The sequence below is a fragment of the Cucurbita maxima genome, unplaced genomic scaffold, assembly GCF_002738345.1.
Source record: "Cucurbita maxima cultivar Rimu unplaced genomic scaffold, Cmax_1.0 Cma_Scf00091, whole genome shotgun sequence".
NCBI classification, from domain to species: domain Eukaryota; kingdom Viridiplantae; phylum Streptophyta; class Magnoliopsida; order Cucurbitales; family Cucurbitaceae; genus Cucurbita; species Cucurbita maxima.
In genome coordinates, this window is record NW_019272107.1 from 240,950 (window position 1) to 254,981 (window position 14,032).

At 33.6% G+C, this 14,032-nt stretch overlaps 1 protein-coding gene across 1 annotated transcript; it reads right to left on the reverse strand.

Moving 5' to 3' along the window:
* Window positions 1–739: 739 nt before the first annotated feature.
* Window positions 740–13,715, reverse strand: LOC111472890 (structural maintenance of chromosomes protein 4). Its single transcript, XM_023118489.1, is given in 30 exon segments — window positions 740–1,115; window positions 1,207–1,279; window positions 1,752–1,839; window positions 2,006–2,140; window positions 2,553–2,613; window positions 2,860–2,894; window positions 2,962–3,034; window positions 3,117–3,269; window positions 3,353–3,474; window positions 3,561–3,650; window positions 3,728–3,937; window positions 4,014–4,097; window positions 4,331–4,507; window positions 4,603–4,911; window positions 5,477–5,493; window positions 5,496–5,568; window positions 5,977–6,110; window positions 6,783–6,972; window positions 7,053–7,205; window positions 7,579–7,709; window positions 8,318–8,462; window positions 8,526–8,654; window positions 8,767–8,842; window positions 10,166–10,323; window positions 10,398–10,476; window positions 11,378–11,508; window positions 11,582–11,758; window positions 11,875–11,976; window positions 13,336–13,425; window positions 13,526–13,715. Coding segments are annotated over 30 exon segments (3,666 nt in total). The 5' UTR covers window positions 13,676–13,715; the 3' UTR covers window positions 740–994.
* Between the last annotated feature and the right edge of the window lie 317 nt (window positions 13,716–14,032).

Sequence of the window (14,032 nt, forward strand, 5' to 3'; positions counted from 1 at the left end):
TGGTAACTGCTTATTAGTTGGACCATCATTTTTTAAATGCTGAAATATTTCGTTAGCTTTGGAAATAGAAATGCTATTGATCATTCATAACCTACTTTTCTTATTAATTAGCACAAACGACTTCAAGTTTTACCCCTGTTAGATTCAATGTAGCAAGTAAAATGTTGAAACTTAGATCCTTTCGACTTCAAATACATTAAGAGTGAAGATTCTTTAACATTTTGCTTTAGTTGAGAAATGTATAAAAACGACTAGTCATATTGCTAAATGTGAATTAATTTGATGTGGTAAACACATATTTTAGAAAGTCGATTGGTTCACCATACGTCTTCCTAAACGTCTTGAACTCCGTAATATAAATCAATAATTTTCCCACATTGTCTAATTTACAAATTGTAACACAAAAACTTGTCAAATTCTTAAAATTCCTTCTATTTGATATGATTTATAAGATAAACACATCATTTCTCAATAATAGACTTAAATTATAGAGCTAAATAATCCTTTAAATGAGTTTTTAGTTACTAGTGGTAGGTTGAAGCCTAAAAATAAGCTTCTATTTTAATTCATTTGGTTTCTATTGTAATTTTTCACCAACATGAATGAGCTTTTATTTCCAATTTTGAATAACCTTTAGCAAACATGAATGAATAGCATTATCATTTCAATCATTCATTTTGATCTAACTCATTTCAATTTCAAATGTGCCAAGGGGGCCTAAAACGGAATACAAATTAAGTGGTGATAGAATACAAATTTCATATCGATGAACATACAACTGAATGTTGGGATACAACGTTTTTTACTCACTATTTGCATGTCTAACTAAGACCACTAACAAAATCAATGTTCATTACTGTTTAACATCTAAGACATACATTAAACTTCCATCATAAATACATGATGTAAAGAAGGTATACAACGAAATTGCATAAAAAGACGAATTGTCTTTTCTCTATATATAATACATATTATCAAAACCAAAAGGAAAATGTCAAGCAACTTTGTCACAAACTGAAAAGCTTCCTGGGTCGATGGTAATGCTCTTTGTGCAATTATTAGTTTTATAGATCCCCACTAATCTATCTGCTAACTCGAACATATTGTTTCTCAAGCTGTAGACATTATAAAAGACAATCAATCATAAATAGTATTGCCTGATTAAATATTAAGTCGGTAAGGATCCAGTTTGTGAGTTCATCAAACCTTATAATGATGAATTGGGCATCCTTGGTTCTGTCCTTCACATAATGGCCAACAATTGAAACGTTCTTGAAATCTACAGCCACAAGAACCATAAGTTAATGAAGTGGAAAAAATATGGTCTAAATCTCATTCTAGTTTCTGGCTATGATACTAATTTTGTTTGAGTTCCTAAATTTTTGTGTGTACTATCTTAATCTCTCAACTTTTAAATATCCTATTTTAGCTCCTAAATTTTACATAAAAGTTCATTTTGGTCATTGAAGTTAATATTTCACCTAACTGTTTCACAAAAATACCAAACTATTTTGAATCCTAACACTTGATTAACGGCTTGTGAGTTCAAACATTTGTCACTTAAAGATGTCAAAATAAAAACATAAGATAAAAGGAGGCGGTCGGGCGGCCTATAAAGTTCTTTAAAATGAAAAGTTATCGAGAATTATGGGACCACAATGGATCTTAAACCAAAAGATCTTTTTAATATTTTTATAGAATTATAAGCAGTCAGGGAGATGAAAAAAGAATTAAGTACACAGTAAAGTTACCTAAAGCAGCATCAATTTCATCCATGACATAAAGCGGCGTTGGCTTGTAGTGGTGAAGTGCAAAAACGAGAGCTAAAGAGCTCAGAGTCTGAAAGAAACAACGAGTCCATTAAAATTCGACATATGCCACATGATGAATATAAGGATCGATGAAATAAGCAGTCTGCTACTATGGTTGTTTAAAGGTACAAAAATGCATTTCAAGCGTTTGCAGAAGAAAGATAGGATTTCAAGATATTTAGAGCGCAGCCAACCTTTTCACCACCAGATAAATTAGCAATATTCTTCCAGCTCTTTTTCGGTGGTCTGACACTAAAAACAACACCTTCAGAGAAAGGATCCAAAGAATCCACCAGCTCGAGTTCTGCATCGCCTCCAAGTGTGATCATCTGTCAAAGAGCATCAAGGAAGTATATCAAAGCTTACTACTCAGAAATACAACTAGCAACAAAGGACAATGGGTGAGGGATATGGATAAGAGTGGCCATTAGAAGATAAATGCAAATCCATATGATTGAATATATAAACGACGAACATAAAATAAGTGTAGACTTGAGCAACAGTCTAAGCAAGAAAGCTGATAAACCATCAACCTTAACTAGTGGGATTGTGATGCCCAATTTAAGAAAATCAAAGAATTGATCGATCATTCAGTTTCATACAACATTATAAAAGAGTGAAAAATGAATGTAAAAGAGAATGAAACAATTGACGATCATTCAGTTTCATACAACATTATAAAAGAGTGAAAAATGAATGTAAAAGAGAATGAAACAAGACAGAATGAGTTGAGATGCAAACCTGATACATTTCTTTTAACTTCAAAGATATAGCATTAAATCCTGACATGAACTCGTCCAACCTAAAAGTATTACGAGAAAATAACTAAGAAGCAGGAACCTAGAAATCCTGACATGAACTCGTCCAACCTAAAAGTATTACGAGAAAATAACTAAGAAGCAGGAACCTAGAAAGGAATAGTGCAAAGAATTACAGCGCTCTAAAAGAGCAAAAAAAAAAAAAGAAGCAGGAACCTAGAAAGGAATAGTGCAAAGAATTACAGCGCTCTAAAAGAGCAAAAAAAAAAAATCAAGAAAATTTTATTTGCCTTTTTTTCCTTAATTCATCATATTTCTTTTTCATGTCATCGCGCTGCTGAGTGACTGTATTAAGATCCTCGACTCTTTCAGTATACACGTCCACTTTTCATGTCATCGCGCTGCTGAGTGACTGTATTAAGATCCTCGACTCTTTCAGTATACACGTCCACTTTTCTTCGATATCTGTCGAGGAATGGCATTTCAGAAAGAAAGAAAAGAAAAAAGAAAAAGAAAAAACAAGAAAACTCAAAATGAGTAGTCTTACTCGGTGATTGAATCAAGGTTCGGATTCATTTCTTTTAGTTGTGTATCCAGCAGCGTTACCATTTCAAGAGCCCTTTTCAGGTCGCAACACTCAACATTGTCTTCTTCAAGAGTTGCTTGAAGTTTCTCGGGGTCAACAAGATCTTTATGAATTCTGCCACAAGATATGCAATACTAATGCTTCATCCCAAAAAAAACGTACTGTAAAATGTTCTTTATCTTTCAAAATTTACTTACTGTTCCATATGCTTTGCTAAAGCAGCATGCAAATCATCAAGCTTTGTCCTGTAACCCTTCTCTTTCAGCTCTAATTCTTTGTATAACTTCTTCAAATCTTGTAGTTTGTAGTCAGCGTCAACCTATGTAACAAACAACCTTTCAATTTTGATTCTCATTCTACGATGATGCAAATAAAGAATACAGTCGGAGGCTTGTAAGGGCGAACCTCTGATGCCCTAAGTTCATCCATAGTCTTCTTCACTTTATTATAATTAGATTTGGATGTGTCGCAGACTTCTTCGTGCAGATGAATAAGCTGCACATAAAGGGTACAAAATTATTTAGGAAATAAGCGTACAGAATTGCATAGAATGGGATGTGTAAACAACTAACCTTTTCTATCTCTTTGAACTTCTCATGAACTGCAAATGCTTTCACTTCTATTTCTTTGAATTTACCCTGCAAATTAATTTTCTCCTCGTCAAGTCGTTCCTTCTCCTTTTTTGATTCTTCAATAGCCTTTGTCAATTTCTTAATTGTTTTTTGGCCTGTTTCTATCTGAACTTTATAGCGATTGATATCTGTTCCGGTCTTGTCAATATCCTACAAAGGGACAAAACATGAATCTCTGACAAGTAGTTTGGTTATTTGGATATTCCATAGTAATAAATGTACTTACAGATTGAATCTTATTCACTTTGGACTTTTGAGCTTTCAATCTTTCACCACCAACATTTTCTATCTGACTCTGAAGTTCTAAAGCCTAAGAATCGAGACAAAGCATGAGCAAACTGAAAACCATTACCATGAAGCCATTTTGAACAAACTGAAACAAATAGTTCATGTTACAAGCTTCACAGCACTAAAATATACATATCAACCATGAGAGTGACAGATATGCTAGATAAATCTATTGACATTAGACTTGACCCAATGGGCATCATAGTAAGATAAAAACAATCTGTAGAAGAAAATATAGGGATGCTCCTAGAATACCTTCTCTTTAAGCGTTTTGGAGCCTAGCATAAGTCTATCAATTTCTTTCTCCTCTTCCAAGATAATATTCCTTAGCTCCCGTAATCGCTTGAGCTCATCATCTTTTGGTTTCGATGCAGCCTCAAGGGAACCTAATTGTTTTTTAAGATAGCTATGTTGTGAAGTCAAACTGTCAATCTGCATTAAAAAAAAAAAAGCAGAAATAAAACATGTTAAATAACTTCTATATTTATCAAAAGACAACAAAGTGAGGAGTCTATCAGTAAAACTACCTCCTGTTGGCTTTTTGCTAATGACATCTCTAACTGTCCCACTGTTTTATCTGACACTTGGTGACGTTGCACGGCATCAGCAATTCTTTGGCGAATTTTGCTCAGTGCATCAACCATTTCTGAAAGGTCTTTCTCAGCTTTTCCAAATGTTTCTCCTGAAACACTGGCAGATCGAATTGATGTACCCATCTTACCACCCCTAGGCATACCTCCCCCACCACTCATGGTTCCAGATTTCTCCAACAAGGCACCATCAAGAGTAACAACACGTCGAAAATCTCTACTACCACCATATGCGATTCGTGTTGCCTAGGTAGAATGAAGCAACATAAAACCTCACTAAAAGGTTAGAACTCAAATAAACTTCAATGAGCAATTATTGTTAGCAAAGACTTCTATCCCAATTTTAATTCTTTGTTCCCTAGAACGGTTATATCCTTCATTTTTTTAATAAAAATAATAATAAGAATATGATGGCAAGGATACACACGTGTCACAAAGATCATTGTTTGCAGAACCATGTCTCAAGAATAACTAAATAAACAAAAATGAAGCACTTGCTATTTTCATGTAACAAATGTTGTTCCTTTATCGCTCAGTTCTAGAAAATACTTCTTGCTGGTGTCATAATATGCAAAGTTGAAGCAGAGACATTGTTGAAATTTTGAATGATTAATTGGTCATTCAAAGTCCAAACAAGTTACGAAGTTACCAGATAGAAGAGGCAGATACTTGCTCAAACTCAATTTACAGTATCAATTGTACACCTATCAACTCAAATAAGTTTTTTTCTGAACATGTGCATTATCTCTGGCAGTTTAAGCTTAAAAACGTTAAAAATTCCATAATGTAGAATAAAGTACTGAGAACAAACCTGCTCAAGATCCTTGGCTCAAAAAGGCGAGGAACCCCTTCGGGAGTGCTAACCTTGGCCTTCATCTTTAACAAATGATCGACCTGTTTTTCCTGCACAATGAAATAAAAGAAGAGCCATTATTCCCAATTTCAAATTGTATGCTTTAACTTGTTAGGATGAGTACAGTAGTATCACAGACTTAACAAACTTTTAGCATGAAAATCATCAAACAATATACTTTAAAATATATATACGTTTAAGTTTAACAAATATGCTTATGTCAGTTCATGATCTAAAATTTTAGATATTAACATGTCATCATAGATGCGTCATGTTGTATGCCATATATCGTGTCTATGTTGTGCTTAAATCTGAAAGTAGAGTTTTCTTGTATTCATCAAATTACCAAGCGCATAATTCTTAACTAAGTTCATTCCTCAAGGTGCTAAAAAGAACGAGACCAATTATTTCTTAGAAGAATAAAGTTCTACATATCACTGTGATAAGCAATGTATTACCAATATCATGAAAGTTGCAACACCAAGATTTTCCCTTCGCAACAACTCAATGCATGCTTGTGCAGCACTAGATGTTTCCACAACAATATAATCAAGTCCATGGCAAGCGGTTGATATCGCAACATCATACTTTGCTGCAAATACAACATAATTACACCAAAACTACAAATATTTTGAATGAAAAGATAAGATATAAAGTAAAGTGCTAGATGATTGTAGAAGGAGGCGCGTGAGAAAGACAGTAGGGAAAAGGAAGTTGTTACAAATTAGTTAGTACGGGCCTGTTGGCTGTTTTAGGTGAATGGGTGTTGTGTTGTGCATATGGAATGGGGGAAAGAGATGGAGGGGTATCTTTTTTAGTAGGCTATTTTGTGATAGGTTTTAGTGGGAGAGAAGGGAAGCTCTAGAGTTCTTCCCTAGAACAATGTACCGTTATTGATAAATAAAACCTAATTTTATCATAAAGTAACCATATTTTCTTCCCTAGAACAATGTACCGTTATTGATAAATAAAACCTAATTTTATCATAAAGTAACCATATTGCGATGACTTCATATACCAATACTACTAGAAAGCATAGTGATCTATGTTACACAAATTTTCAAAAGCACATACAAGAGGCTTGACAATACACCATTATATGCCAATAATTGTAATATGATATTTATAGAAAAGCACATACAAGAGGCTTGACAATACACCATTATATGCCAATAATTGTAATATGATATTTATAGCCAAGGAAAGTTTAAGATATGAAAAAAGTTGCATCAAAAGAATAATATCCCAAATATAGAAAACTCACCGTCAATAGCACCTAAATCACCCATTCGCCCATATATACCCTCAATTTGATTAGATTCCTTCGCCTTCAAAATTGCTTTAAGGACCGATCCCTGGCTTTTCTCTGAATCCATAACAAACTTAAGTTCTGCAACCTTCTGCCTAGCAGCCTGTTCTAAAGGAATAAGTGTTTCTTGTTCCTTGATGCACTCCTGAAAAGATAATGAAGCATCTTTCATCATTTACCATAGTATAAAAGAAAACAATAGAAAATTGCTCTTGAAACAAGTACTTGTTCTTCTTCTTGAGCTTTCAAGGATTCCAACTTTCTCTCTTTAAGCTCATTTTTAATTTGTTCAATGCTAGAAGACTTTTCTTCTTTGCTTTTCAGTATGTTATCCATCTGCTTGCGAGCATCATCAAAAGCTACACGATCACCTTCATGCTGAAACAATCGCCACAATTCAGACAATAAGATAGAATTCTAACTCCACATTTCTTAAAAGATATGCCCACAGTCATATTCTTTTAAAAAGAATTAATCTATCAAATAATATCTCTTTTTTATTTATAACTATTTTTGTATTTTTCTTGTTCGGCAAGTAAAAGAGATATCATCAATGATATAAGAAAAATGACTTGCAAGTTGCAGCCTTAATAATTATACAAGTGAAAACGGACATAGTCAACTTTAGTTTGAGAAGATTTCTGCAAATGTGAGGCCTCACTTTGAAGTAGAAAAAAGCTATTAAGGATAGGAGTAATGGACATTAAATCATTACTGTGTAGTCCAAGAAATGCATAAGCGATAATTTTACCTTCTCAGTCAATAGTCTACTCTCAGTACGTGCGACTTCAAGTTTTCCCTTGTGCTCAATCAGTTGCTTTTCCCAAGGTTCTAATTCAACACGAACTTTTGCCAACTCTGAGCGGTACATCTCAATTTGAACTAGAAGCAAATGAAATAAAGAATGGAACAAAATTAAAAAATGTTAATTGCAACATTAGCACGGACAAATACTCAACCTCTGCAAATTTTGTCTAGCACAGAAAAATTAGACTTTAAGGTTAAGGTTGGAAGATAAAATTTAAAAAAAAAAAAAAAAAATTTATAGACTTTCAATCTGTTGAAAAGAAATAAGGTTTGCATGGCTAACAAAACAAACACAAGATACCCCTCAAACACTATCTATCAGTTTCATGAGTTAACATGCCATGCAAAATGCCTTGCTCATTTCCTCGAACAAAACTCTATTTTTACAAAGAATGGGTAGAATAATTTAAGTTAGTTAAGTTACATTTATGAAAAGAAATAAAATGATAAAACTTCAATGTTAACGAATCAATGATGACAATGCTCTTCACAACACCCTTTTCTCCTTTAATGGGAGGAGGTTCCATTGTAGTCAAATATTCACGATTAACAAAAAGAATTATAATAGGGATAGAATCTTAGTACACAAAAACAATTCAACAATATTCGCTAGCTCTTGGTAACGCTACGGAATCAATTTAAATTTCATAGGATCTAAAATATTTACTGAAAAATATAACTACCTTTTGAATTTTCTTGAATCTCCTCCAATATATTCTCCTCCTTTGAAAGAAGTTTTTGCAATTGTGGAATACTTTCTTCAAGCTTCGGAATCAAGCTTGTTGATTCTTCACACTCCTTTCTTAAGTCGTCAATTTTTGTAGAATCCTGTAATAAATGGCAAGATCAGATATATGAACATACACAATACAAATTGGACATTTCCCACACCTTTTCAAACTTATCATTAAGTTTCTTAATCTTCTGCTTTATGTGCTTCAAATCCTCATGGTATTTAACATCCTGACGTTCAAAGTCCTTAAACATTTCCTTGGTTCTTCGCAAGTCATCATCCAATTCCTAGATGCACAATTACAAGGTATAAATTGGTCATATAACAAAATCCCATCTTAAAATCAGGTCAAACAAAAAGAACTTGAGTCTGAAAAAATTGGAAGAAATTAAAACAAACCTCTTTTCTCTTCATATTTTTTTCATGCACAGCTTCAAGTTCCTTCAGTTCCTTGCTAGTTTCACGAATCTTTTCCCTGCAACAAGACAATTAGCATACACTATGGACATTTCCAATCTAAACTAGTTTCACGAATCTTTTCCCTGCAACAAGACAATTAGCATACACTATGGACATTTCCAATCTAAAATAATATGGTTTCATTTGTTGGGCCAGAAAAATCAGTTATTACAAAATATTGAGCTTAATGAATCAATTTTATGCTAAAATTTTCAATTTCATTCCACTCAACTCTAACTAGAGTAAGTGGTAAAATTAATACCTCATAAAAATCAAATTTCAATTTCATTCCACTCAACTCTAACTAGAGTAAGTGGTAAAATTAATACCTCATAAAAATCAAATTAGAAAATTGCTCAGAACCCAACCAATAAACACGTAGATTCAAATAAGAAATTCACCTTAAATCAAGCTAAGAAATGCCCAAGCCCAACCATACAAACATTTGAACCTAATTACAAAGTCAACAAGTAAACGGGTAGCTAAAATCAACATCAAAATGCCCGACCCACACTAAAAAAAAAACAAAGTCAACAAGTAAACGGGTAGCTAAAATCAACATCAAAATGCCCGACCCACACTAAAAAAAAACGAAAGCAGTAGGTATTTTGAAAAGTGCACCTAGGCGCACTCCTAGGCGCAGTTCCCACAAAATTCCCCAAGGGCACTTCAATTCTTCAAACAAATAAGAAAGTTCAAATTTCGTAGAGTTCCCACAAAATTCCCCAAGGGCACTTCAATTCTTCAAACAAATAAGAAAGTTCAAATTTCGTAGATTAATATTATTTACATATTTTACAAAGGTGTATCTCACAAAATAAAGCCTTTTGCAATTCCACTTTTACTTCTCTTTAAAGTCTTACCAAAAATTAAGAAATATTCTCAATTCACTCTCTGTTTCTTAAAAATGAAAAAAGATTATTACAATGCTCTTGTTTCATTAATTTTTCATTATCTATATAAACAAATTTATATACCTTTTTCTACTATTTGCCTCACCAAGACAAAACAAACGCATTTAAGCTTCAAAAGGCTACTGCAGTTCTTCTCATGTTTCAAAGGAAAACACAACCAAAATAATTCATACCTATAAAAAGAAATCTCATCTAGCTAAAAGAAACTAATAACTACCCATAAATCTTTGAAAGAAAGCATAAAAGCTCAACTAATAGATATCATTAATTATACAATTTTTTCAAGCTCAAGATTCAATTTGATGAAATTAAAACTAATTTTTTCTTATTCAACTAAGTAGACGGGTATAATCTAGATTTTATCGCAAATATAATAGAGTCCAACAGAAATGAGGAGCTAAAGTAGATAGAGATAAAAAAAGAACCGCTCAGTTTTCTGATTTGCTTCTAAGGTGAACACTTCATCTTGAAGTTCAGTCACTCTCTTTATAGTATCTTCATGAGCTAGTTTAGAGGCTTTCTCTCGCCACTTTAAATGTGATAATTCTTTCAGCATGTAGGCTTCTGCTTCATTCTTGACATCCTGATATGTGTACATGTAAAAATTGTTTTGTTTTTATATTCGAAAATTGTTTTCAGTATGTAAGGGTACTCTACCTCCAAGCCATCTCTTTCCTTCTCAGCTAACTTAACCATTTGCACCACTCCAGTACGTTTTTCATTGAGGAACTCAAGCCTATAAGACCAATTACAAACAATGTATACAATGGTCAAAGTCCAAAAAAATTAAAAAAATGAAATATTAATGTGGATCTCTATAATGGAAGATATAAATATATGGATAATATCAATCCTTCAATCCTGAGTTTTTAAAATAACAGACTTTGATTAAAAAAAATTGTCCAACATTATGGAAATAGTTAATATAAACACGAACTATTTCCTCGCTTTAACTCTATCCCTAAGGATTCAACATTATGGAAATAGTTAATATAAACACGAACTATTTCCTCGCTTTAACTCTATCCCTAAGGATTGAAGAATTTTCTTTGAAATTAAATTGTGAGTAAACTTTTTTATTCTCTATGTAGTTTTGAAAGAAGCTTGATGAAGTAAATAAACTAAATACTCATCAGGTGGAATAGATATTGAGTGACCTTTGTTCTCCCGTGTCTTACTTTTTATATTCCTAACATTCATCAGGTGGAATAGATATTGAGTGACCTTTGTTCTCCCGTGTCTTACTTTTTATATTCCTAACATTTAGAGCTTACAAATTCACAACTTCTAGCAACAAATTTGAGCCTTGTAAGGTATTTTATCCCTTCAACTTCCAATTCTTTTTTTTACCCAAAGCTGCTCTAAGTAGTATTCTATACGTGAGATGAGCTGAAAATTATGAAAAATATATATAATCTAATCAAATTTTACATGTAAACGCTCTTTGTTCGTGCAAGATTTTTTATGCCCCAAGAGCAGGAACAGCAACACTCACAGAATAATGGCATACAGTGCAAGTGCAAGATTTTTTATGCCCCAAGAGCAGGAACAGCAACACTCACAGAATAATGGCATACAGTGCAAGATTTTTTATAGACTTATATCCACCAAATAAACTTGAAGAAAAAGACACTCACTGCTTGTTTGACTCATCAATCATTTCAACATATTTGATGGTTCCAATTATATCCTCCAAATATTCAAGGAATCCCTCATCATGAGGTCCTTGAGCTTTTGGCTTCATCAGTGAAATCTGCTCGACTTCACCCTGATAAAACCAAAGATATATCACATTTTATAGAAATATACCACAAGAATAAAAACAATGAAATTGGACTAACCTGAAGAATTAAAAAGCGATTGTTGTCCAAATCAACTCCTTTACCCTTCAATTTTTTGGTAACTTCAGTGAAGTTACTTGCACGATTATTAATATAGTATTTAGAAGAGTTATCACGAAAGGCAGCCCGGGTTATAACAAAGTCACTTCCAGGAACAACTTCATATTCCTCATTATCCTGCAAAGTTAGTCAACAACATAAATCGAATGAGTTATTAATTCTATAAAAACAACAGATTTTAAGAACATGCAAGCCCTAAAATAGTTAAGAAGGAATTGTCAATCAATAGTTACCGAATCAACTATTTCTTCGAAGTGAACTGAAACACTTGCACTCTCTAGATTTTGGTGATCGGTAGAATTATGAATTAGCTCTGAGACTTTGTTGAGTCGCATCTGCACATCAATTTGCTATTAGAAAAAACTAGGGGAATTTAATAACTCAATTTCCATTGCAATGAATGCACCATTATTATGTTGTGGAGTCTGTATACATGTAAGAATGATAGTCATATGTGACTATTCCGTCCCTCCTCTATATATACTCTATTTATAGCAATAAGAATCAAGTTTATTAGCAACAACTCGCAATATTTCCCCAAAATTCAGGAATATATTTTGAGGAAACATTAGACCTCAAGGCTGAATCCTTGAAGATATGAGCTATCCTCATTGTGACAGTACTTGACGAATGGAACAATGGAAATTAGACAAAAGCGATGTCACTTTGAACGGAAATCTAGAAGAAAAATGCATCTATTGGAGCCCAAGGATTTCACATAATCAAACACTCATTTTTCAAACAAATTGGATACGGACTCGCTCACGTGCATGCATTGAAAGAAGCCCAAGGAGCATGTTATTATAAGTACAACAGCTGGTTCAGGATTTGTGACATTAAAAGATGACGATTCATTTTTCATCGAAATATGACTGTTTTCCTTCCAATCTATGCAAACAGCATGCTTGTGCCTCAAAATAACTAAATGCAAATAGACTGATCCATATATGAGTGCACTTAAAAACTTAGGTGACTTTATATATTAGGTATTGAAACTTTAACATACAAAAAGAGGATGCACCACACCCAAAGAAAATATGACATTATCTACTACAAATGTTGAAGCTTCAACACCTTGAGCCATATTGTACTTCAGCCACTCTTCAGAAGGTTCTATCTATAAACATTGTTGAGTTCCTGGCCTCCAAGACAGAACTACAGTGTACAGAAGGCTTGAGTGCACTTCACTATTTTACCAACACCTATATTCCCATTCATAATTAACAAATTGAATCATTCGTTTCTTGTTCAAACAAAAAATAACGAATCGAATCAACTTTTACAAATCCCGAACACTCACGGTATCAAGCTTCTATTACTGAGATATTAAAAAATAAATAAATAAAATAAAAGAAAGGACAAATCAGACCCCAGTTGGATGCTAATCGCACTTGTTGCCTGTAGGAAGTTAGTCAATTGCTACAAACAAAGAATTTAATGAGCGACACCTGATATATTTCTGAGCTACACCTGAGTTAGTCAATTGCTACAAACAAAGAATTTAATGAGCGACACCTGATATATTTCTGAGCTACACCTGATATATTTCCTCTTAGTACATGATTTATTTAGATAACAACGAAAATTGGCTCAATTCATTGTGCTTCCCCGTTCCAACTACGTGAAATCTTATCTGAAATTTTAAGGGAAAAATATTCCTTAGTCATAAACAAACTTCAGATCGTCTGACCTACCTGTTTCGCTCGCTTGCCAAAGACAAATAACATAGCATCGATTACATTACTTTTTCCACTGCCATTGGGTCCAACCACCGCAGAAAAACTCTGAAACCAGAAAAATCAGAGGAAGAGAAGATGAATTCAGTCATCCATTTCAACAATTCTAAGCACCAAAACAAAAACCCTATCTCTAGTGCTGACAAACCTTATGGAAGGGTCCAACGCGCTGCTCACCGGCGTACGATTTGAAGTTTCTCAAAACCATTTCCTTAATGAAGAGCCTCGGACCTCTGGATCTTCCAGCGGAAGAATCAGCACTTCCCGCCATGATCTCATCCGCCACTTCGCAAACCATAGTCTGAGCTTCCCTCCCCTTTCCAAATGAGAAAAAAGCTGAGCTCCTAGGCGGGAAACTTAAGAACACTCCCATTTTCAAAAGAAAGTATGGGCCGTTGAATTGAAAGCGGTCCGACCCAGAATGATGGTGGCCTGTTAAATATAAATATAATTTAATATAATATAATATAATATAATATAATATAATATGCAACAAGTTCAACCAATTGGGGATGTAGTTTGATTCCCCGCATCTCCAAAATTTTGCTAGATTCAAGTTGATTTTGGAAAGATGCTCCCTATAATTCGAGTATCTAGAGCCCTTGAATTCGTGAAAACAAAACTTGAGTTGGAAGCTCTTGGTGTGGCAGGCAAG